The sequence below is a fragment of the Prosopis cineraria genome, unplaced genomic scaffold (assembly GCF_029017545.1).
Source record: "Prosopis cineraria cultivar Desert tree isolate PC_DT_omini unplaced genomic scaffold, ASM2901754v1 PC354, whole genome shotgun sequence".
Classification (NCBI taxonomy): domain Eukaryota; kingdom Viridiplantae; phylum Streptophyta; class Magnoliopsida; order Fabales; family Fabaceae; genus Prosopis; species Prosopis cineraria.
In genome coordinates, this window is record NW_026555681.1 from 25,497 (window position 1) to 50,666 (window position 25,170).

The 25,170-nt window shown below is 31.1% G+C and overlaps 1 protein-coding gene and 1 pseudogene across 1 annotated transcript; one reads left to right on the forward strand and one right to left on the reverse strand.

Annotated features, from left to right (window-relative positions):
• The first annotated feature begins 10,032 nt into the window (after nucleotides 1–10,032).
• On the forward strand, nucleotides 10,033–15,037 carry LOC129296563 (uncharacterized). Its single transcript, XM_054935145.1, has 6 exons — nucleotides 10,033–10,269; nucleotides 11,767–11,939; nucleotides 12,183–12,338; nucleotides 13,136–13,238; nucleotides 13,915–14,095; nucleotides 14,977–15,037. The coding sequence occupies exons 3-6, from the start codon at nucleotides 12,267–12,269 to the stop codon at nucleotides 15,035–15,037; spliced, it is 417 nt and encodes a 138-aa protein (XP_054791120.1). The 5' UTR covers nucleotides 10,033–10,269; nucleotides 11,767–11,939; nucleotides 12,183–12,266.
• A 3,584-nt stretch (nucleotides 15,038–18,621) lies between these two features.
• Nucleotides 18,622–22,220, reverse strand: LOC129296565 (transcription factor MYB1-like; annotated as a pseudogene).
• Nucleotides 22,221–25,170: the final 2,950 nt, after the last annotated feature.

Here is a 25,170-nt window from a genome sequence, read left to right on the forward strand (position 1 = left end):
GCAAGAGCACAGAGAAACACCCGAGATTTTCATTAAAGAAGTGTGACATTGAAAACAAAAGGCAGATTAAAAAATCACCCAAAAATACGAGAAGATTATTAAGAATTAATCATTAATAATTATTAACTATTGAATGAGTAAATAAACAAAGCAAATAACTTGCTTTCTTGCATCTATATATTGATTCTGCAAGTTTATAGTATTGAGAGTGAGAGGGAGATGTCTACGGCTTAGATCGGAGGCCTACCAGCATGATGACGAAGCTGCACAGGAAACTTTTTTCAACCATGAAATACTGGGCCAGTAAAAAAAGATATTCAAATTAATGCGATCTTTGAAAAACAAAAACAAAAGCAGTAAAGTGAATGTGATCTTATATTGCATGGCATCCCAAGCCTGCCACATGTAGCCCAAGTGATATGTAGCATCACAACTACAAATCACACAATTTAACCATAAATTTTGAATTTAATTATTACGTAACCACTTTGAGGCATTAAATTATAATTATCAATTGAGTGAAAATTTATGTAAAATTCATAGAATACAAAATTTGTTTCAGTTTTTAATCATAGGGAAACTATTATGACAAAAATAAGGAAAAAGACATTTATCCAGATGCAGTAAAAATTTCAGATGATGTCGATTCTATTCTGTGAGTAAATCAAATGACGAACTAGTCCTTACTTTTCGGTTACAATGCCGATGGATTTTGCTCCATGGACGGTGTAATTCCGTAAAATCAGTTCAGCTACATTTGGATTTCGCCCGCATGTCCCCATCAAATGATTAAGCGAGGCTATAATCCGCTGAATCGCGGAAGAAACTTTCTAAAGTAGTGTTTTTTTGGGAGAAGTACAAATAAATTAATTGATTAATTTCTAAATTTATTTACATATCAAATTTTTCATTGACTCATGTTAGAACTAGGAGGCAATTATTTTCTTCTGTAAGAATTTACCCGTAAATCTTCCAAGATTTTTTAATCATGGAGATAATTCTTCCTTGTCTATATCTCTACCTCATCTCATCTTTATCATCTTATCTAATCTTATGTAACTATTTTTTAAAATTTTACTAGTTAAATAAAAACAGATAAATTAAGTTCAGCTTTGAAAAATGTATGGCTATTTTATACAAATTTTTAAAAAAATTCATTATACTGAAAATCACGTTAAAGTCAGATCTTAAAATCTATAGATTGGAACACTAATTACATACGATATACAATGTGATTTATTCTTTATGTTTTGAGTATATACAAGAATTCACTTAATTAAATAAATATGTCACTATAATATGTAAATTTTTTTAAAATTTTTTATAATTTTAGCTGAGTTCACCATTTTTTTGGATGAACGTTGTTGATATTAAGAGGGATGTGGTAGTGTGAGGCTGTGGGCATTGAAAAGAGAGTTGTGATTATGTGAAGCAGTGCAATAGGAATGATAGGGAGGCGTGACATGGGATGGGACAAAGATGGGGAGGAAGTTGACTGAAACTGGAGGTGGACCCCACCACAACGTTCTTTGCGCGGCCAACACAAACGTTTTTCCCCCCATCTGTTTCATTTTCGTGTAAATAAATTGATATAATGCTCTCAATAATTCAGAGATAATAGTTGACAACGTGATGCTACTTTATATGACACCCAAAGAAGAAAATAACATCATTTCAGTTTTGTTTCTCACGAAGAATCAATGAAAGTAAAGGTCGAATCACACTATCACTCACTTCTTTATGTTTCTCACAAACTTTGCTGCTACAATTAGAGTGAATTAGTGAAATTTCTTGGTAAATTATGTCATTCATAAAATATGAATTGAGATTAGTGCTACCTTAATAATGAAAGACTTCGTGGAATATTGGTGTTTCTTAGTCGTTTAACCATCCTTTTCTTCAGGATAATGATTGTTTTCTTATACATCCCACGCTTTCTCACCATGCACCTTATTGTTATATCTCTCTATATATGTTAACGTCTAAATAAGTGTGTGTGTGTGTGTGTGTGTGTGAAAAGATTTTGAATTAACATCTAAGTTTAAATTTTAGTCAATATAATTATTTTGGTTGAGTAACGTCATTTACAGGTTGGACAAAATTGTCACATGTATGAATAAGGAAGTAAGGCTTCAAAGAGATATAATTAAAGTGATGAATCAAATCTCTGTTCATGTGTATTTCACCGGAATGGGGCTTATTTTTGTAACTTCCCAGCAAAATAATCATTTTCAGGTATCATTTTCTTGATAAGAACAAATTAAAATCAGGACTCTTATAAAATCCAAAATTCTAATTTGAAACTTTACCAAAAGCCATTGAATTAGAAACATGAGCATCAACAGTATCAATAAGCATAATCTTATAAGTTGGATATTATGTCTAACTTTAATCCTCATCACCTCAAATCGACGTAAGGAATGAAATACGTTGGAGGATCGGATGGTTTTCTTTCATGTTGAATATCACAGACAAATCCCTTTAGAAGACATTGAATCCGAGCTTTTTGATAAATTTGATTAGTGAAATTTTAATTGGATAAAAGGATAAAAATACCCTAACGTTACATGGATGGGTGCAAAAGTGATTAGACTATTAATTTTGACCTAACGTCGTTAACTTTGACCGTTAAATTTTGACTGTACATGCTACGTATCAATCTTTGCTGACATAGATAATAAAGAAGCAAAATATCTATAAAGTTGTCGGTCAGGAATAAAAATATCCACGAAGTCATAGACCAAGAGTAAAAATATCCATAATATTATCAGAGTTAGAGCAAAAGTATCAATTCATCTAATTTCTTAAATGTTAACTGTTTAACTGACATCTAAGCAGAAGTTAACTATTTTTCATTAATGTAGACAAAAAAATATTCCTATATGAATTTTTGATGATGTTGATCATCATTATATAAGTACCCATAATGTTACTTTAGTAGGTGCAATAGTGATCAATTCATCCAAATCAATGTCACATAGTTTATTTCCATCGTCACATATCTTGCCCCATTTCTTTCTCTCTCTTCACTCATTTTTTTGTCTATAAAATCTAAGATTTAACATAGTGAGATAGGTTGTACAAAATTAAAGATCAAAACTGAGTACATCTAGCTTAAGAACATCATCACAGCCTTAAGCAATTGCATTCATGATAGGTTTAGAATTTTTAAATGGTTTTGCCACTATTGTAAAGAAACAAATGATTTAATTTTATATTCAGTCAAAATAATATTTTCTCACGTGATATTCATACAATAACTGATTAACCTATAGAGAATTTTATCTAGGAATATTTTTTATCCATATCAGTGAAAAAAGGATCAATGCTTAGGTGCCAGCTAAATGGTTAACATTTAAAGAATTAAATAAATTAATACTTTTGTACCAGCTCTGGCAATATTATGGGTATTTTTGCTCTTGACCTACGACTTTGTGAATATTTTTGCTTTCAATCGATGATTTCATGGGTATTTTTGCCTCTTTATTAGTCCATATCAGTAAAGACTGACACGTAACATGCACAGTCAGCATTTAACGGTCAAAGTTAACGGCGTTAGGTCAAAGTTAACGGTCGAGTCACTTTTGTACTTATCCATGTAACATTATGAGTATTTTTACCTTTTTTTTCATTTTAGAATACTGTGTGCTTGTGGCTAATCATTTTGTGAGTATTGTTACCACTTTACTCATTTTAATTTGGCATCCTAGCTTATTTCTACTTCTAATAAGTTATTTAGATTAGCAAATTATTCAAACCCTTTTGCACATGGTAATTCGTCGATAAGCTAGCTATAGACAAAATTGTGTTCTTGAATGAAAGATATATCACCATGAACAAAGTTCTCACAAAGTCCCTTATTGTTCATTTCCATCCAAAGATTAATCATTTTAAGTATAAGATTTAGTAACTTCGTTGAAAACATTTAAATTGAGAAAGAACGAGTGTTAGAAGCATAACCAAACACAACTATAAATTCAAGCCTATCCTTGAGAAATCCACTTGCTCAATGCCAAAAGGTCAACAAATTGGGTGAGTCGATGACAAAGGAGTCAGTGACCAAGGCCTAAGAAACTAAACCAGCGTAGAAAAGCTAAGAAATCCCGAAAAACGAGAGATTGAGGGAAAAAGTAATGAAGACATACCTTGAGGGATCTAATGACTTCCTCAGTTGAGTATCACAAACAAAACATTTCAATAGGTATTCAAGGTTCTAGATTGAATGGTTTCTCGTCTCTAACTAAAAATTTTTTATCTTTTGTTTGAGAAATAAGTATAACAAGGAGTTTTATGGAAGATAGGGGGAGAGAAAAAGGGGTCAGGATACATAAAATGTGACCATTGACCACGTAAGAAAGTCAAATGCCTCAAGCTTGACACGTTGACGATGTTACTTCTAAGCATTTTTTTTATCATTTTCTTTTTATTAATCAGTGTGGGTCCTGTGCATTTTATAAAATTTAAAAATAAATCACATTGTTTATAATTTATAAATATTGTATTTTGACATAGATTTATACCCTTACCGCCCAACAAACAATTCAAGAATAATGTGCATTATTGTAATAGACAGGTACACACTTCTATATATTTTCATTTACATTTATACTTTATTATAAAAAGAGTAAGAGATATATAAACGGGACCGTATAATTAATTTTTCTCTATAATGAAATCAATGGACGCTTGACTTAATAAATGAACTGTTTTGAGGAATAGGAGAGGAAATACTTACTTCTATCATCTTTACACTTTATTGCACACAAGATGCTATCAATTACAATCAAAATTCAACCTCAATACTTTAGGCCATCATAGAGCTCAAGAAAAATAATGCGAACTAGAATTTGGCTAGATTAAACTTGATGTTACGACTTTACCACTAACGAAGTCTTATTCGTGATGAATAAAGAAATTTGATTAAGGGTTTTTTTTAGATACCTTGATTATTATGTTAGTACTGTAGTAGAATTTATGGATATTTTAGAAGGCCTTATCTTTGTTGGATTGGAAACTTTCCTAAAGTCAATGTTATTGAAGCTCTTACCCTCATTCAATGCAACTACAATCAAAACCATCCTCTTTCAAATACCATAAATAGGACCAGAGATTTAGTCACAAAGAATTGGATTGTTACTTCCAATTATGTTTTTAACGAAGTGAATATAAATATGCACAGATTGGCTTACTTGTTAAGTGCCAAACAAGAATTTAGACACTATCATAAGATTCTACATAATTCTCAAAATAAACAAGGCATACAAATTTAGAATAAAGAATCCTAAGCCTTGGGCTATTTCAACAATTTTGTCCTATCCTGATAAACTAGCTATTGTAATATTTAAGAGAGAAGGGTGAATACAATTACTCAATAACTAAGGTACATCTATCCATACTAATGTATATCAATTAATTTCAAAGTATAAGTGGCATAGCAATTCTATAATCATGTCAAATTTTCCATTTGCAAGTTCATTTTAATAATTATAGAATTGATCACATAATATCATATGATTTTCTCACAAAGTCACAATACAGACAACAAGTACCCTTAATAACAACATGCATGATCACACCTCCTTTATGTATTCTCCTTGTGTAAAGACTCCTTTATTAATCCACATATTTAACACTCTTGGGTAGTCATGAGATTAACCCTAATGAGTTACCCTACCATTAATCATTCCCATAACACTATTGAATTCAAACGGTATTCTTTCATAAATTGGGATCCCAAATTTTCAAACCATTCAAAGATTATTTCCAAGGACAACTCAATCCAAATTAGAGATTAAGATAATTACAAAAGCATCAAGAAAATCTAGTTAGTATGAAACAGGGGCAAGCGCCGCGGTGTCTTACAAAGAAAACAACATAACCATTCCTTTTTTGAAGATGATGAACCACTCCCAAATCTATGTGGAAAACAAAACCACTCATATTATAATGTGATATCTTTTATATGAATTTTTAATAGTATTATGAAGACTTAACCAATCTGTTGAACTAGTTGAATTGGGACCGATTCTAAGCTTGGTTATAGCTGAAATGCCTAGCCAATAAACCGATCAAAACTAGCAAATCTAATGGATAAACTAGTTGAACCAATTCTATTATTTTTTTAATTTTTAAAATTTCAATTCATATTTATAAACTACAAATTACAAATATTCATACCTAATAAGTAGTAATAAATAAAAAAAGTACAGATATGAAAGAAATATATATATGAATGTGTGTGTGTGTATTTTAAAATTATAAATTATCAATCATGAAATAAGTATATATAATTTAGATTAAAGCAATGAAATATTGATAGATACTACCTTATTTATTTTATATTATTTGATTAAAATTTAAAAATTCATTTTTTTATTATATGTAATTATCATTTTATTGAACTGTCAATACATCAGTCAGTTTAATGATCGATTCGATTTTCTTAGTATAAGATTTTAAGATCACCAACTAATTAGACTATTAACATTAATCACCTTGACAAATCTAACATTCCCTTTGAAGTTGATAGCATCCAATTTAAGGCGTTCAACTTGCTAGCATGAGAAGGGGAGTGAAGTGAATTAAACCAATGGATGATAGCACAAAATAGAAGGATGTGAATGATCTTGGAAGCACAACCATCACAATGCAAGTCGTTCTTCAAGACTACAGTGGTAGGACGAATTTTCCGTTTCCTAGTCATATCATTCTTCTCCTTTGTTGGACCATCGCTTTCTTTTGGGTGTTCTTCTTGCAATAAAATGAATAAATTGAAATTCTCGGGAGTCATCCTTTGTTCAGATCAACAACGGATGAACCTTGAGTTGAGGATTGCGAAAACCTCTGGAGTTGATGCATCTTCAATCTCTTGTGCTTCTCTTTTCTTTCCTTCTCTCCCTTATGTTTGAGAATTGCGCAGAGGTGAAACAAATTCAAAGTTAGCGAACAAGAATGGGAATATAGAAGTGGTGTTCGATGACGAAGATCACTCCTTGGGTTAAGAAAGCGGGTCTTGGATACCCGTTCGTTTGTTGGGGTAACCACACCGGGCTAGAAATGAAAATTGAACTATGAGAGGCCCAAGAGCAACTCGGGCCCTAAATACCATGTAAAAAAACATTAACCATAAAATGATAAACCTTCATTAATCAATTCAACAAATGGCAATGAGAATAACAAATTCTTCTAGGATGTTTTGCAAAGAAGACAACATGGCCCTTCCTTGAAGGGTGTTAAAGAAACCTCAAATCTATAGGATGAGACAATGATGGAGTAACATTCCAATCAACTCCCCACCTTTAATATAATGTGATATTCTTTGCATGAATTTTAGGATCATCAACTAACTAAATAATTAACACTAATCACTTGACTAACACATGTTCCTCTTAATGTTGGACCAAAATGTTGTTCCTTGTTTCTCTCTATCAACGATGGAAAGTGGAAACAATCCAATCCCTTATCAAGTGGTTAGGCTATGCCCAAGCCTATTTATTTTTTATACTATAATGTGATTTATGTTTAGACATATTTTTTAAAAATTAAAGGGACAAAATAAAATTTATTTGAATAATTTCATTCAAAAGCTAATTGAAATGCATAATGACAAAAATATGAGTTTTCTTGTAAACATTTTTTTGACTAATTTAATATTTTTAGGAAAAATTATTGAATTAAATTACAGTTTTTTTAAAAAATCTATATATAATTAAGTATTATTTATGAAATATAAAATATTAATAAATTAATAAATATTAAATTACATAATTTTAAATAAATTGATAGATTATAAAATGTTAAATTCAAGAAAAAAGGAAAATTCATTCAAAAAATAGAATAATAAAAAAATATGATATTAAGAGATTAATACTAATAAATTATAGTATGATTTTTATACTCCATCGGTCTACAGAAAAAATGAATGATCAGTTGAGATTTAAAGGAAAAAAGTGAGGGCCGTACAAAAAAAAAAGGAAGGAAGAGTTGAAGGGGTTTGGGGTTGAGGGGAAACCTAGGAAGAAAAGAAAAAAGAGTAACATAATTCCATTTAAAGAAATTGAAAAAAAATATAATTTTACATCCCTATATTTGCTCAAATTTTAAAATATTAAAAAAATAAAAATGTAAGGATTTAAAATATTAAAAAAGCAGAAGAATTTATAACAAAACTCAATAAAGTGTAGGAATCTAAAGTTATATTTTTTTAAAAATAAATTATTACAAAGAGTGGGTCTTTTTTTTTTTTTTGAGAGTCTCATCTACAGCTTCCAAAAAAAAAAAAATACTTAGAATCCAATACATTTTAAAATTATTCTATAGGTCTAAGGATCCTTTTGCCAAATATATTTTAGGGTTACCACTAATGAACAAATTCCTTATTAATATGTGAATTTAAAATTATAAATTTATGAATATCTAGTTGTAAAAATTTAAACTTACTGTTATGATGAACTTTAATTTTGAATATATGAAGTCATAAACTCTGTACTTTGACTTGTGAGTAGATGAACCTTTGCTTGTAGATATTTAAATTTTAAGTTATAAACTTATTAAATTAGCTAGGATGAAATGTCAACTCTAAACAAGAATTTCACTACTAATGAATAATTACTTATTAATACGTAAATTTAAAGTTATGAATTGGTGAACATGTAGTTATAAAAAATCTAAACTTGCTGTCATAGTAAACTTTAATTATGAATTTATGAATTCATAAATTCTAAAGTTCGACTAATGAATAATGAACTTATACGTGTGAATATTCAAATTTTAAGTTGAGAATTTATTTAGTTGGCCAAGGCGAACATATAAACTATAAACAAAAATTTCTCTATTAATAAACAATTACTTATTAATATGTGAATTTAAAATTATAAATTTATGAATATGTAATTATAAAAATTTTAATTTACTATCACAATAAACCTATTTCTGAATATATGAGGTCATAAATTTTGGAGTTTGACTTGTGAATAGATGAATTTTGACTTGTGAATATTTGCATTTTAAATTGAAAATTTATTAGTTAGCCAAGGCAAACATATCAACATTAAATAAGAATTTCACTTTCAATGAACAATTATTTATTTGTATACAAACATAAAGTTATGAATTCATGAATATATAATTGTAATATTTAAATTTGTACATGTTACCTTTTTCTTACTAAAGACAATTGTATTCTTTCACCTTAAAATATATTTGCAAAAATATCTTTACACTTATAAAATAATTTTAAAATGTATTGAACTCTGTATAAGTGTAATTTTTTTTTTCTTATGAGTCGAAGGTGAGACTCTCCTTTGTTTTGTTTTGTTTTTTTTTGTGTGTTGATGTGGAGATCCCATGGCCCCTCTCTTGATTCCAGTACTGTGTTTAGAAAGAAGCTCATCTCCTGAATTCACATAAAATGAATCTTTTTTTTTTTAAGAAAACTCTTTTCAAAAATTTCTTATCCAAATAAAATATAAAATTTTTAAATGAGTTTTAACACCTCATCTATAAGGCTTGGGTTACTCCATCACCCTTATAATACATTTGGATATATATGAATTTAATTTAAATCTATTATTTAGATAATTAAAAATATATAAATTTAAATTTAATCTAAATTTAAATTCAAGTTCTATCGTTCAATCTTTTTATAATTTTAAATTCATTCTAAATTTTTATTACTTCAAATCCTATCTTAATTTTTTTATAATTCACCGGCCCGTTATTTGAAACCAACAGTGCAGTTCGATCCCGTTGAAAGTTGGCTATCCGAACAATCAATTTTAACTAGAACCGAATTGTTAACGTTGTTCGAGTGTTTTTAAATTTAAATATAAATTTTAAAATTTAAAATTTTACTTAAAATCAAAATAATAATTTTAATATTATAATTTAAAATTTTTTATGTTATCAAAATAAATAATTTAAAATTTAAATGTAAAACTTTAAATATAAAATTTTAAATTCAAATCTACAATTTAAATTCACCAATCCAAACCTACTTTAATGAATCGAAGTCATTGGCTCTTTACTCCCTGGTCCTCTTGCCACTGAAGCTCGGCCTCCTCCTTCGCCGTTAAGCCATCCATTGCCGTCGTTCTCTCCTCCATCATCAAACCATCTCTTCTTCAACGCCCCATCGTTGCCGTTCTCTCATCCTCCGATATCAACCCATCATCTATTCATCTCCATTGCTTTTCTCGTGTGTATTTCTCGTCTCTGACCTCTGACCGACTCATACCTTGCTTCTTGTCGTCGCCGGTTGTCTCACGCCAGGTTTCATCGTCTTTTGCCTTTGTTTTGCCATCGCTTTTTATTTTTTTGGCTGATTAAGCGATATTTCTATGCAAATGACGTTAGTTTAATGTCTAGAGTTCTAGGGTTGCCTTGTATTGTGTCATCACAAGAGATGTTTCTGGTTCAATGGATGGCTTCTTGTCTTTGCAAGTATATTTTATTCAGAACTAGTTTCCCTATTCATTTCATCCTCAGATGAGATCTTAACGGCAGATTTTAAGTGTTATTATAAATTTTATATTTTTATTTATAAAAAAAATTTATAAAATAATTTAAATAAATTTTTTATTTTAATATGGTTTAAATTAATTTAGAGAGTCTAATTCAATATTAAAATTAAAATTTTATAATTGATATAAATTATTATTCAGATGTACTCTACACAATTCAGATAATATAATTGATGTATATCATGCAAAGTATATCTGGATAATCAATATATATCAATTATAAAAATTTTAATATTAAATTAGATCCTTTGAATTAAATTTAGATCAAATTAAAAATAAAAAATTTATTAAAATTATTTTACTAATTTTTATTTTAATAAATCTAATATAAAATTATACTTGAAATTTGAACCATCAGATCTCAATTGAACCCTAATTTATTCTGCCCCTATATTATGTATGACAGTGCCTAAAGATTTGTGGTTTAATTTGCTACTGGATAATTGGGATTTATATGTGTTTTTTTTATTAAACTGGATTTTCTATTGAGACTTTTTTACCAATATTTTTTAATGGGTTATAAATTTTTAGTATATATTTATAAGATAGGATTTTATTTCATGATAACATGAGGTAGGTAGGATTGTTTTTAGATTTTTTATGCTAATCACTTCCTCCGTTGAAAAATGATAAAGTATTTTTTGAGAAGTTGAATGTTAAAAAAATAAGACATTTTTAATCTTTCGAGATGTAACTATTGCCTTGTTTTCAAAATTTTTCTTATTGATAATGACTTTATATTTATTAAAGGGTGTTTAATAGAGATAAGTATAAAAAGATAGGGTTAGTTTGAAAGTAGGTAATTACTTTATTGAACGTGAGATTCAATTAAAAATACTTTACATTTTTTAATGAAAAGAGTAGCAATTAGTAAATTCATGTCTAAAACAATAAATATTTTTTCTAAATTAAAAAGTTTACTATATTTATTATAAATAATTACATTTATTTAATATATTTAATCATACACATTACAGCTATATAAAAAAACAATCTTACATGTAAATATGTACATAAAATAAATTCAAGTACTTTTTGGTCATTCTATCTTTAAACCTACTTTTAAATTTTAAATTATATCTTACAAATAGATTTCAATTTGTCAGGTGATTTTTTTATTAAAAAAAAAGACGATTCTTTTTTTAAAAAAAAAAACGCTTGATCTTTAATTTTAATTAATTATCAAAACAAAAAAAAGCTTGATCTTTAATTTTAATTAATTATGATTTTGATATATTTAAAACAGCATCTATGAATAGTGAAGAAATGACCCCGCTGCCGCACTCTCGTGTCTCGCCCTCGCCTTCTCCCCGCCCTCTCGCCTCTCGCCTCTCACCCTCCTCTCACAAGAGAAGCGCCACCGTTCAGTGAGCTTGTAGCCGCTGCCGCCCTCCACATCTCCTGCTGTTGCATTACACTGTACACTTTTTCCTATGATTTTTTTTTAGCAACCTTGGTTTTTGCTCAACATAATTGTATCAGGAAAATTTGAAGTAGGGACAGATTTAGGGCCGTGAATCAATGGCCTGAAATCTATTTTTAAAGAAAACAAAGAAAGAAAGGAAGCCTTGTTTCTGGTGTTATTTCACACGTTTGAGTTTTTCTAATTTTTTTTGGTCTTTTGAATTTAGCACTACCATATGCTTAACAACTTCTTAACAGGACTTGGGATCTCACTGAGGTTTGATTCTTGGAGGCCCTTTGCTACTCTAGATAGGATTTCCTATATTGACAACTGTGGTTAAAATGGATGATACTTTTATTAACGACAGGCCTGAGGATGTGTCCTGGCTATGTTCCCTTTCAGAGTCTGAGATTGTAAGTTTTTTTGTCACTTGAGTTGACCACACCATTTTTAATCGTATCTTCATTCATCGGTTCTTTAGTTGGAGTTTTGATTTCAGTCCCTTCGTATCACTTCAAAGATCAGTAGTATATCATTAGGTGGCCCGTTAAAAGTTTCATGTTTCTTTTCATATTCTTGATGCTATGCAAAGATTCTTATATGCACCTCATAATATATAAAATTGCTAATGTACACCTCATACTAATAAATCTATCTATAATTTTCCATTGCTTTTATTTCTGTTCCTGTTATCTAAAATTTTCTCTGATGGGGCACTTGTTATTTTTTGAGTTGACATGGGAAACTTTGTTGCTGTTTGAATCAGTGATGTTTTTATTGTTTCTCTATCTTTTCATTGACAACAAGGATGTGTTTTCATCTGTATCATTTGTCATAAAATCATTTTGCATATATACATGTCAATGTCTGACATGTCTTTTATGTCTTTGTATGATGACCATGGTTAGCCTTGTTTGACAGATGATCCTTTGGGGAATATTGGACCAACTTAGAGTTTTACTTCCTATGAATAATTTTGACCACTAATTCAATCATTTTAGGGGGAAATATAACAAGAAAATTACTTTTAGTATCATGAATTGGTAATATTTTAATTTCTGATACATTCTATTTGCAAGTGAGACCTGAATTTTATGATAAAAAGATGTTCTTTCACTGTCACCTGCCACAACTTTTGTATGACTTCACCCAATTTTTTTTATTATTTCATTTGAGTCTTTTTATGACATTTGAAATTTTAAATTGTCAGGATATGCTGATAAATTTAAAGTTGTTGATCCTTCACCGTGCTAAGAGGATAGGTCATGTGCAACTAGCTGAGAAATTTGACCTTAAAGTGCTTCGAGCAATTGGTATGCCTTTATTTTTTGTTCCATATGATCTTCAATCTTCTTTTAAATTATTGTAGCCCTTTCTTGATATTGTCAAGTTGATGGATCTATATCCAATTGTCAGTTTATTATTGTCACCTTGCTTATGTCTAGGTGAGGCATGGTACAAGAGGCCCTATTTGAGAAGGCAAAAAATTGTAGATCATGACTTGCTAGCAACATGCTTCAACTTACCCCTTAGTGAATAACTTTGACGATACACACTAAAAAAATTAGCAATAGTCATTCAACTCTCCCTTTTTTAAGCATATCTACTGTAACATTTGGTTATAGTACTTCTGTCCAAAGATTAACTGCATATGCATATCTCATGACCAAGATGCCTTGTATTTCTCAGCCACTTTATGACTTTATTTGTAAAGTTGAAATTCTAATGGTAATCAAATAGATAACTCAAAGAAATAGGTAATTATTTATTAGGGATTGAAAATTGCTGACAGAGGAGCAATCTATGTGGTAAGACATATATGGTGTTTGTACGGAAATTGAAAACTAAGTAGCAAAGTGGATTATTTAGAAACATGTGAAAACAAAAAAATGCCATGACATGTGTCTGTACCAAATTGCTTCAATGATTATTTAAACACATTTATATATGGTGAATAATGCATTTCTGACAGCCTATGAATTTATGCAGCATTCATTTTGATAGAATATCTCAAAGAACAATTGAAAGATTCATCACTTACTCTAGATATGGTGAAGCCTGCTGCTTTTTTGGATGCTTGCAACTTTTTGAGATGTAATCATGAGGGTGTCATGAGTGTTGAAGATTTAAGTAAAAATATTGGCATTGATCCACAACACATTGTGAGAGGGTATGCTTACCTGCTTGAGTCTTGACTAACTTTTTTTTGTGTGATGATTTTAACTTTTCCTTGATAGCCTACTCTAGTCACTAGCATTTTTCAGTTAACCTTTAAACTTACTGGGTCAAGAAGAATAAATAAAATTGCTTCAATTTGTACTATTTGGCTATACTAATGTTCCATAGCCAATTTGTTATTGTTATTATATATGAACAGCTGCAATAGGTTTTGTGCTTTTATGTTATTTAATTTAGTACACTGTCTCGAAATTAATTGCAACTTCTTGTTGTCCAAATATATATATATATGGGTTCTTGTAGCTAGAGCTCTAGTACTTATGAGTAGAGAACAAGTAAGAACCATTTGACACTTGTAAGTTATCCATTGAGATATATTCCACATAAGATGCATGACACTTGTAATAACTAATAACTAATGCACTTCTACCATCCCTTGAACCATGCAAGATGCATGACACTTTTAAGTTATCCATTGGCGTTAGTTGCTGAAATTTCAAGTTTGCTGAGAACTTAGTCTCTAGATTCCTTAAAGTATCAATAATTATTTCATGTCTGTAATTTGACTAGTTTTTTTATCAATCAGTATCTTTTCCTCTTTGTTCATTTGTTGCTTCTTTCAGTTCCCCTCCTTCCACCCTATGTGTGGTTTAAGTGTTTTGTGATCAAGCTTCAATAAAAGCTTGAAAATATGCCGTTCTCCTTATAGCATGGCATTATATGATTGATTCTCTCAAAAAGGTCCGCCACATGTTACTTTTATTGAAAAACTTGATAGCAGAGTCAAGTAAGAAGCTTGTCTCCTTTCTCCCCTTTCTCCTTTTGTATGCTGTTGGGATCCAACCTTAATTATTCTGTGGGCATTGAATGTAGATATACCGACTGTTACTGGTATAAATTGCGGGGAAATGCTTGCACCTGTGAACACCAATAGTTCTTGTTCATCAGCTCTCTTATCATTTGCTCTTATTGCATATGGATATTGATATTCATGCACTTGCATATGGATATTGATATTCATGCACTAATTTGTTTGCACAGGCCCACAGGAAGAAAGAAGAAGCTGGGTGTTGCACAAGAAGAAATGGGTTCAAATCTAAAAAAAACGAAAAAGGAAGAGCTTTTTTGTCCGACACAAAAGGCAGAAGTTGAAAGCAGGGAACAATTAGATTTAATTGTTGAAAGGGCTGAAATTTATAGCTGATTGACGACTCACTCTGCCTTCTGGTGACTGGAACCTTAGATTTTGAATAACCTTAGCAACCTGGCAGTATTAGATCTATAGGTTTCCCCCGGCCGGGATGTGATGAGGGCTTGTATTGTAGAGAACTAGTTGGAGAATCTGTTCATAAATTTAAAAATTTGCTGAAAGTGTTGATTAGAGGCATTTATTTCAAAAGGTTTTTGTATTTAATTTAGCTCCATTGAAGTGATGAGTATGTTCATCAAAATGAAATTAAATTTGTATATGTACTGTAATTTGTTTATGGATCTTTTATATCAAAGGGCATTCTTCAATGCAAGCAGGCTAAGTGTTACTGTTTCGTGGAGAAAGTTGAGGTTGATCTATCGTGTAGTATACTTGGAGCTGTTTGGTTCAATACGATTGCACATGGTAATGAGTATTGCATTACCATTAAAAGAATTGTTTCGTTGGCTTTGGGTGGCTTCATGATAATTATTAGTACACATCATTACTAAAAACTTGGCCCTGTGGAATGATTTTATTGCATTTCATTACCATCTTTCAAAATTAATAATATTTTAAGAGAATACTCTTGGAAGTTGTTGAACGTGATCTCTTAATTAATAATATTCCTAAAAGCTGATAAATGATAGAGCACAATAACGTCTTGCAATTCATATAGCCGACCCCATTTAGTGAGATAAAGGCTTGTTGTGTTGTTGTTGTTGTCTTTACCATCTTTCAAAAATTGCCCCTTATTTTCTATCCCTCTCCGTATTTCCATCTGAATCACTTCTCCCTTATCATCATCGTCCGCCTCCCCCTTGTCTTTGCCATTAGCCATCCTATCATCTCACCACCATTGTCTGCCTACACTTCATCGTCTGTCAGCCGTTCCATCATCTCTAGAACACAGCCATCGCCACCCCTCTTCTACCCCACCATCAGCCTCTTCCTTCTTCATCTCCCCTACCATCACTACCTCTTCTCTCTCCATTTGTCCTCTCTCTTCATGGACCTCTTCATCTCTCTTCATCTGCCGACCTTTTCATCCTCTCCATCATACTTGGTGTCGGAGAGCCTTCTCCAGTGCTAACCAAGCCTTCTCCAATACAAATCTCTAGCACAGTATTATTTCTTTTCCTTGTCTAGTGTAGTGTTCTCTCTTTCTCCTGCCTTTCATTCTTGAATCCATAGACTATCTATCTATCTCCAGCGACGTCCTCCCCCCCCCCCTCCAGTGTCTTTCACGCCCTTAGATTTATTTATGGCCTTTGAGTAGTGTCATATGAAGTGAAAATCTCATGTATGGTTCTGTAACAGTGATGGAAACAGTAATGTTATCACCTACTCAGATTGTGTAACAATTTAAATACAATTGATATAGTTGATGGTGGTTTTTGGGGATAGAATTTATGGCGTCAACCTATAAGTTTTATCATTTTTCTAATTCTTCCCTAGCAGAATGTGAAAGATTACCTTTTGATTTACCAAAAGCAAAAGAATAATTAGTAGCAAGTTATCAAATCAAAATATTGGGTATCAAATTTGGTTTATTTTATGATGTTTTGTATTTAAACTTATTAGTTTCATCATTATTTGTAACAGTTCTTTACTCTATTCTATTCATATTTGTTTCTGAGCTTTTTGAAATAAATTAAAACGTGGAGTTTTTGGAACTACAATTGGTTTCTTTATAACATGTGGAGTTTTTGGAACTACAATTAATTTCTTTATTTGTTCTTGTTCCTTTCTATCACAATATAGATTTGCCTAGGCAAATAATGGATCAATTATTAAATCTTGGATGGAAATTTCTTTTAACTATTTCTCTGGGCAATCTATTACTAACAATTTCATTTCAATTGTTTTTATTGTAAAGATTGATATTAACAAGAGAAAGAAACAAAACCAAAGTATTCATAGATATTCACAATATGTTCTTCATGATAACTGGGTTCATGAATTATGTCTACGATCCTTTCTGGTTCGATTTTTTTTTATTGATCATTTTTTTTTCTTGGTTCATTCTGGTCAAGAATCAAATGGGATTTTCATAGATTGTTCTCATATGAATCCCTAAAATGCTGTGTCAGTTGGTGGTTTGGTCAAAGAAGGAAGCGGGTGGGAATGAATTTCCAGTAAAAGGGCATTTTCGTATCTCTACTTTTAGTTATATTAAATCAAATAAAAAAATTAAATTTCTTCGTCTCAATCCTAATAACATACCAAACATTCTCATGGTAATAGACATTGCGTTTTAAGATTGATTGTAATTGAACAAAACGGGCCCTTGGTTCTTTTCCTGTTAACCACTCACAGTTTTGTAGAGTTACATAGGTTTTATAGATAATGCCAAAGTTCTAAGGTCAAAATAAGAGATTAAAAATAATGCATGAATAATTTTTGAATAAGAAAAGAAGAGTAGATAAATTGAAATCATGTGTAATATTAGTTTTTATAATAGATAATTTCATATGCTAATATGTTCTAAATTTTAATATTTTAAAATAATCAAATAACATATATCCGACTAAAATTTTATCTCATCAACATTTTCAATCAAAACTACCAATAACAACATGCTTCTGGTAAGCCACATTTTATCTCGAGTTCTCAAGAGCAGAGTTCACGATGTATGTCAGCTAGAATAGAGCAGTTTATCCGATTAAAAACACCTCAGCATCCTCAATCCAAACCCACAGATGGAGATGTAGCCGTCTTTGGAGGCTTTAAATGTATGTAATACTTAATATAGACTCTCCATATCAAATTTTCATCCTTCAATTAATATTTCAAAAGTTATATAATTTTTAATATATTTTGACATTATGAATCAAGCTCATCTTCCATGAAAAAAATATATCTGTTAAATAATTAGTATGACCAACAAGAGCTTTGTCTAGTAAAAAAGAAATTCATTATTTACAATGTGATGAAACAGTATTCAAATTTTTGTTGGAAAGTATTTTTATTTATAACATCCGATGGTATCTTGAATATAATTACCCTTGAATATAACTACTTACACGCGATCAAAAAAAAAAAAAAAAATCAGCGTGACCAATGCGTTTGGCGTCTCCCAAAACTTGGAGCAGCTAGAAGGGAAGCACAATTCATAAATGTCTTTCGTTTCGAAACTTCAGCACAAAATATTGTGAAGAACAAGCATTAATGGTGGTTTCGCTTTGAAAATGTCACTGAGTATGGCATGTTGTTGAATTTGACTTGTGACGAGAATGCAAAATATAGAAACTAGTAAAGCAGCTGGCGGTTTTACCCTGCGCTATATAAAAGACAGTAGAGCACCCAGACACAAATTAAGTAATTCCTGAGAGTATGAACTATATATCTCATTAAATTTTACCAATCGATTCCATTTACATCACAATCACTCACAGAGCTACGGGCAGATCCTCTAACTAAAGTTTCCCAAGTATATTTCCGAGGCAACCAGGTTGACATCACAATGTCCTCAATCTTCATTATTATTAACTCAATAGGACTGATCATATTCTTCGCATTTTAGTGGCCAATATTCACTTGAGATCCGTGAGATACCACCCTACCGGCCGAGTCACCCATCATTTTGACACTACTATTCTCCAATCCACTTTTCAACCAAGCAAGGTTACTGATATCTGTAGCTATGGCTGCCAACTCAAAACTCGGGAATGATGGGGCCTCTGAAAATTCAATAAATTCTGGCCCCAACAAGGAGCTCTTGGCATTTTCACCACTTAGATCAGTGCAACAACCATGGCCACAGTGGTTAGGCACAGATAGGTCACAGCCATAAATTCCATCCAGCATTTTACAAATTTCAATACCAGGCTTGGATGCTTGAAAAAGAGGTCCTTGCATTGGAACTGGCCTAGAGGTAGAAGATGCAGGTTGTGAACCATCCAATGTATATAAACTAAAAGCACTAATACGCGCTCGAGGACGGAAAAGAGTAGGCGAATCCTTGACTGCATGGTTCATTTGACTCTCTGTCTGTGCCTGTCTTCATATTTATCCTCCATATTCTCCACAGAACTGACATCTCTTCCTTCCGAGGATCTCAAGGAATTAACATCCCCACATGACTGGGTTTCTTCTGATGATGCTTTTGCTTTCTCCAAGCTAACATCTTCCACCATGTTGCAAGCTTCTAATTTAACTTTATCAAGTTCTATTCCCCGACGCCTCAAAGTAGAATTCCAAGATTCTTAATGGCATTATCTGTTCTTCCCGGTAGAAGTCTGGCTATGGCTGCCCATTTGTTCCCATGGATTGCATGTGCTGCAACTATGATCCGATCCTCCTCATCTGAAAAGAGTACATTAAATAATTTGTTTACTGATAGGCAATTCACAAATATTGCATAAGATATTTGCATGGAATCAAGAAAACTCTAGTCAACTGTGTACTAAATAGAGGAATAACTTCTAGTCAGCTTCTAATGAAAGGAAATAAATAAAACCATTAAACAGGAAGAGATGTCTTAAAAACAGAAAAATGACTAAAATGACTCAAACTTGCAAAAATGAAGCATTTAAGCCTCAAAACAACCCCAACTGGGTGAACCCTAGTGGAAACATCAACAATCTCAAAACAACAAACCTTTTAATGCTCTGAGACGTCCACAAGAAACTTAAAAAAAGGCTATTCAAAATAGTATAAGCCCAAACTTCTCCCAGATCAAGAGTTAGAACCTTTCAATGGTCTGACAACCAAAGGCCTAGCCTTTACATTTGGGATCAATCAGCGTAGTCTATCAAAATTTTCTTTTTTGAGTGCACGTAGCTGTATTTTCCACAGAAATTTTGCAATACTGAAAGCGATCCAATTACATTCCATGGATGTATCTCCTCTCTATCAAAACATTTAAGGCATGCTTTGAACAGCATGAAAGTAAATAATCTTCTCAAGTTATTTCCCAAACCGAAGATTAGTGTAAGCCAATAGGCAGAAAGCTTTAAATTCCCATTCAAAGGCTCCGAAAGGTTAGCAATTTAAAGCTTTATGATATTAAGGTGTCCCAAAAATTGATAATCCAATACAATTAGTCATGCAAATTGACAGCTTATGATTGTAAATTAAGTAGGATAGTTTTAAACTGAAACAGTTCTGAGAAAATGGAACTGACACATCAAACTATTAATTCAAATAACCAAATCAAAATCAACAGCGAAAGCATCCTAAAATTTAGACAATATTCTGGGCCCATGTAAGCTTCTCTGGTGATAGCAATCCCAAAAGGTTCAAAACACTAAAATTCAAACCCAGCAAGCTGATAGAATCTTATGAATATTCTTTTGTATAAGCATGCCAATAGCTTCGAGTCATTTGCCAAGGTTGCCATAAACAGGACTTATCAGATGAAAAGTCACAACTTTTATTTGCATTCGAACCACTACCAGAAAAGGAGTTTCTTATTTTTCAATCAAACATCTAATAAGCAACCCAAACCTAAAGGGATTAGCTAACTGGTGAGAGATAGCATTTATTGTTATCAACCAAGATTAGATTCCTTTGGGGAACACTTTGGAAGCAGAATTTAAAATCCAACAGGATGATTTCAAGGATTGCTCCTTTAAGATTGCACACAAATGAACACTTAGCCCAAGGCAAAGCCCAAGTATAGCCCCAACATTAATACTTTAAAAATTCTAATAAGCAGACTAGAGGTAAAACCAAATGTTTCACCATTTTTGGCATTTTGTACCAAGCCAAGCCTAGATACTGTACCATAAATGTCTGTGTATATGTTTGTCCTCCTCCAAACAACATAATGTGTAATAATTCTGGAATACAAGCAACCCAAACCAAATGATCCACATGGCTATAGTATTGCAATCATCGGAGTCCTTTACCAAAACAACCACCACCTTATCATCAAATCAAAGATATCATTCAGGCTTCAGCATAGCCCTCTTAACTACCATCATGACAAAATTAATAGCCTGAAACTCGATGAACTAACAGCTAACTTAAAGGTCGGAGCTCTTAAGGAACAAAGCACACAAGTCTTGTATAATAGTATAGATGCTAGTAAACCGTAATGAGCAGTACCAACAAGAAATTCGTCAAATACCGTTTCCACTTTCAACTCACAAACTTGCGGTTGAGGAAAACTGGCCTTTGACATGACTTCAACGTCTCTATAATCAAACAATCAAGAATACAATCCTGATCGCTCTCCATTCTTAGTTAAAATTTCAGCACAAAGTGTAATGGACCCGTGCCCTTATCGACATATCTAACCAAAAATACTCTTGTATTTGAGACATGTAGAGATTATGGCAAGAATTATTCATCCACATTAATTTAACAGCTTAGACTTCGGAGGTGAATGGTTATGATCATTACTTAAGCTCAAACTTTATATTGCATAATCTATACTCCAGAAGCTCAATTTTTTAAAAATTTTTACACTTGAATTCCAAAACACACTTAAATTAAATTACTAGGACTACCAATGCAAATGTAAATGCGAATATAAAAAATTCATTGAATAAAGTAAGAGGACCATACCAGTAAAGGGCTTGCGCTTCACAGCTGGGTCGAGTTGATTACACCATCGGAGCCGGCAAGACTTGCCGGATCTTCCAGCGATCCCGCGAGCAATTAAGCTCCAATTTCGGGCCCCGAACTTGCTAACAAGTCGACTCAGAATAGCGTCCTCCTCTGGAGACCAAGGACCCTTTACTCTGTCTCTAGCACCCTGAGAACTACTCCCACCTCCGTCACCTAACGCTGTTAAACCCTCATCGCCACTACCGCCGTCTCCACCACCTCCAACGTCTCCTGCGGGTGGTCCGTCGAGCTCAATGACAGGTTTTTCATCCAGTTCCATGTGACAGTCCCTTCCCGGCCACTATACACCTAAGTTGAAGAGCAGCACTACCAATTACAAAAAGAGTAAAGAGAAGAGAACGGAGCAGACCGCGTAGAGCAAATGTTGCGGGATTTGCTCTGCTCCTTTTCTACTGTGGTGAATTCTGTTTCGCTCCCTAATAACATTCTCCCTTGGTCCATGTGTATAAAAAGCTTTTATTGAAATCATACAAATTAATAAAAATTATAAATTAATTAAAATTTTTTAAAATAAATTAATGAGCGTATTTATTTTTGTCTCTTTTTAATGTAAAAAATATTACTAACAACTTTTATATTTAAAAAAAATTATAAAAAGATTTTTTTATATATAAAAATGAAATGAGTATACATGCCATATATATATATATACACACCTAGTGGTGAAAAAAAAGTCAAGCCCTCAACAGGAGCCTACAATTTGACTTACTTTAGGCTCAATCTAACTTATTTATTGATGTCAGACTCAGACCTTTAATAGACCTATTTAATTAAATAGGTTTAGTCTTATTTTTTAGAGTCTAGCCTACGAGCCCAACAAAACGATCTATTTACATACATATATATGTATAACATAATATATCACAAATACATCAATTTTTTTATACAAATACATCAAACTGATCTATTTAATTTTAATTAATACATTGTTTTATTTTTAGTTATATTTTTAATTATATTAAATTTATATATTAATTTTAATACTATTATTTTATGTTTATTGTATTATAGTTGGTAAGTTCTTTTAATTATTATATATTATAATTAATAAATTGAGCTATATATTGCATACTATAATAGTCCAAAAATATATTTAAAATATTAAAATTAAAATGAGAACCTATTTTAAAGGTTTACTTTTAAATAGTCTTTCAAACCAAGCGAGATTTTAAATAAGCTCAAGCTTGAGTCGTGGAAAAAGCTTTATATAGATTTTAAACAAGGTTCAGGCTTTTGATTTACCATACAGGTTTAGACCTATTTAGGTAAAGCCTAGTTCAATCGAACCTATTTTCACCCATATACACACCACTCTAGCCCTAGCGATTTTCACTCAAAATTAAGACATCTTATAATAATTTAAAGTATTTTTTTTAATTTTTATTTTTATCATCAAATAATATCATTATTTAAAATTAAAAATAAATATATATTATTTTTATAATATAAAAAATTAATTTTTTAAAATACATAAAATAATTGAGAGCATTCAATAATAAAAACCAAAGGGCAGTAGATATCAATGGTCACGTCTTATTTATCATTTAATCATATATTTTATCAAACGTTTAGTCATATTATCTATCACCTATGATAAATAGCAAATATTTTATATATTTTAAAGTTTTAATGCAATAAATTATAGAGAAAATTAGCTCAATGACTTAAAAAATACAACTCTCATGAGTTATGAATAAGATTTTTAAATATTTTAAAATATGGTCCATTTAAAAATTAATTAGATGTATTTTTTATCCTCAGAATAAATTTATTATTAAAATAAAATATATTTGAGTTAACTAATCTTTAGCTAATTGAATCTTTTATTTTTAGCATAAAAAATCATATTGGCGTGCTCCCTCTCTGATTTATCAACTCTGAATATTTTCTTCATTATGTTTTTGGATCTGATTTTTTTTATCATCATATTCATTCTTCTTTATATAGTGGTTTTCTTCATCAAATTTTGTATCTAATTTTTTTAGATTACCATCTTCATCATAGGGCTTTTCCTCTCTCTCTCGTCTTGTTTTTCTCAAATATTATGAAGAGGACATTAGATATAAAAAATCTATTATTAATTTGCGATACTATATCATTGATATACAGTTGTATATCAATGACAAATAAATTGGGTAAGTTAAAATCACTAATATGGCTCATATATTAGTGATATATGATTTTATATCACTGATATACTATCGTAGATCAACATGACCGGGAACAATCAGATATAAACTTATTATACTTAATATATAGTCATATATCAATGATGTAATATTATAGATCAATAATACAAAAAATATAATTATTTTCTCAAAACAGATCAAACAAAATCTTAAAAATCCTCATTTGAACTCTAACTTTTGTAACAGAGTCTAATCGAACTTTCTTACCCTGGATCTGTAGTTTAGTGTGACTTTGTGTAGAAGCTGCAGTTTCAGACTTCCTCACCTTGCATTGGTGATTTTCAACCAACATGAATCTATAGCTTTCAGTCTGCCTTACCTTGCATTCTTGTAATCTACTAGTGAATCTTTAAGTTCGTTTATCCATCTGTGTGTGTGTAAGCTGTTCCGGTCTGTTGTTAATTTTTTTTATTGTTGTGATCGAGAGTGCAATGTCATCTTCACATCTCAGGTGGGTGAAAGCAAAACCAATGTGAAAAGAGAAATCAAGATATTGTGATGTTAAAGGGTAGTTTTGTCTTTTGTATTAAAGATAAATTAGAAAATGATCATTATCTTAATTAAGAAAAGGTGAGTTATTAGTTTTATTTAACTATATATTATTGGGTAAATTTGCTAAAACCTCAAAATATATATATAAATTAAATGAATTATCATCAGTCAATATATCATATATATATATATATATATCAAAAATAAAATAAGCCTTGCAAAAGTTCGCCAATGCTAGCTTTATGAACAGTAACGATTCAAGCATTGGGCTCCGTGAAAGTCTGCCCTGTCAGCATCCTTCTATATAATATATAGTATATCTCAAGTAACAGCCTCCACAAGCTTGAACTTGATTTCTTTCCATTTTTTTAATAATAGTTTTATGAATATTAAATCTCAACCGTTCACAAAATAAATTTGACGGTTGAGATGGGATGTGAAGAGGAAGTGGAGAGAGAAAAAAGTGAAGAGAAATGGGTCCCACAAGCTTATGTTTTGCATTTCACAGATCCTTTTACATAGTACATGCCTCTTAATACCAGGGATATATGGTTAACCTATTTTTTTACTTATCTTAATAAATTTTTTATATATTTAATTTTGTTATTTTGTCATAAT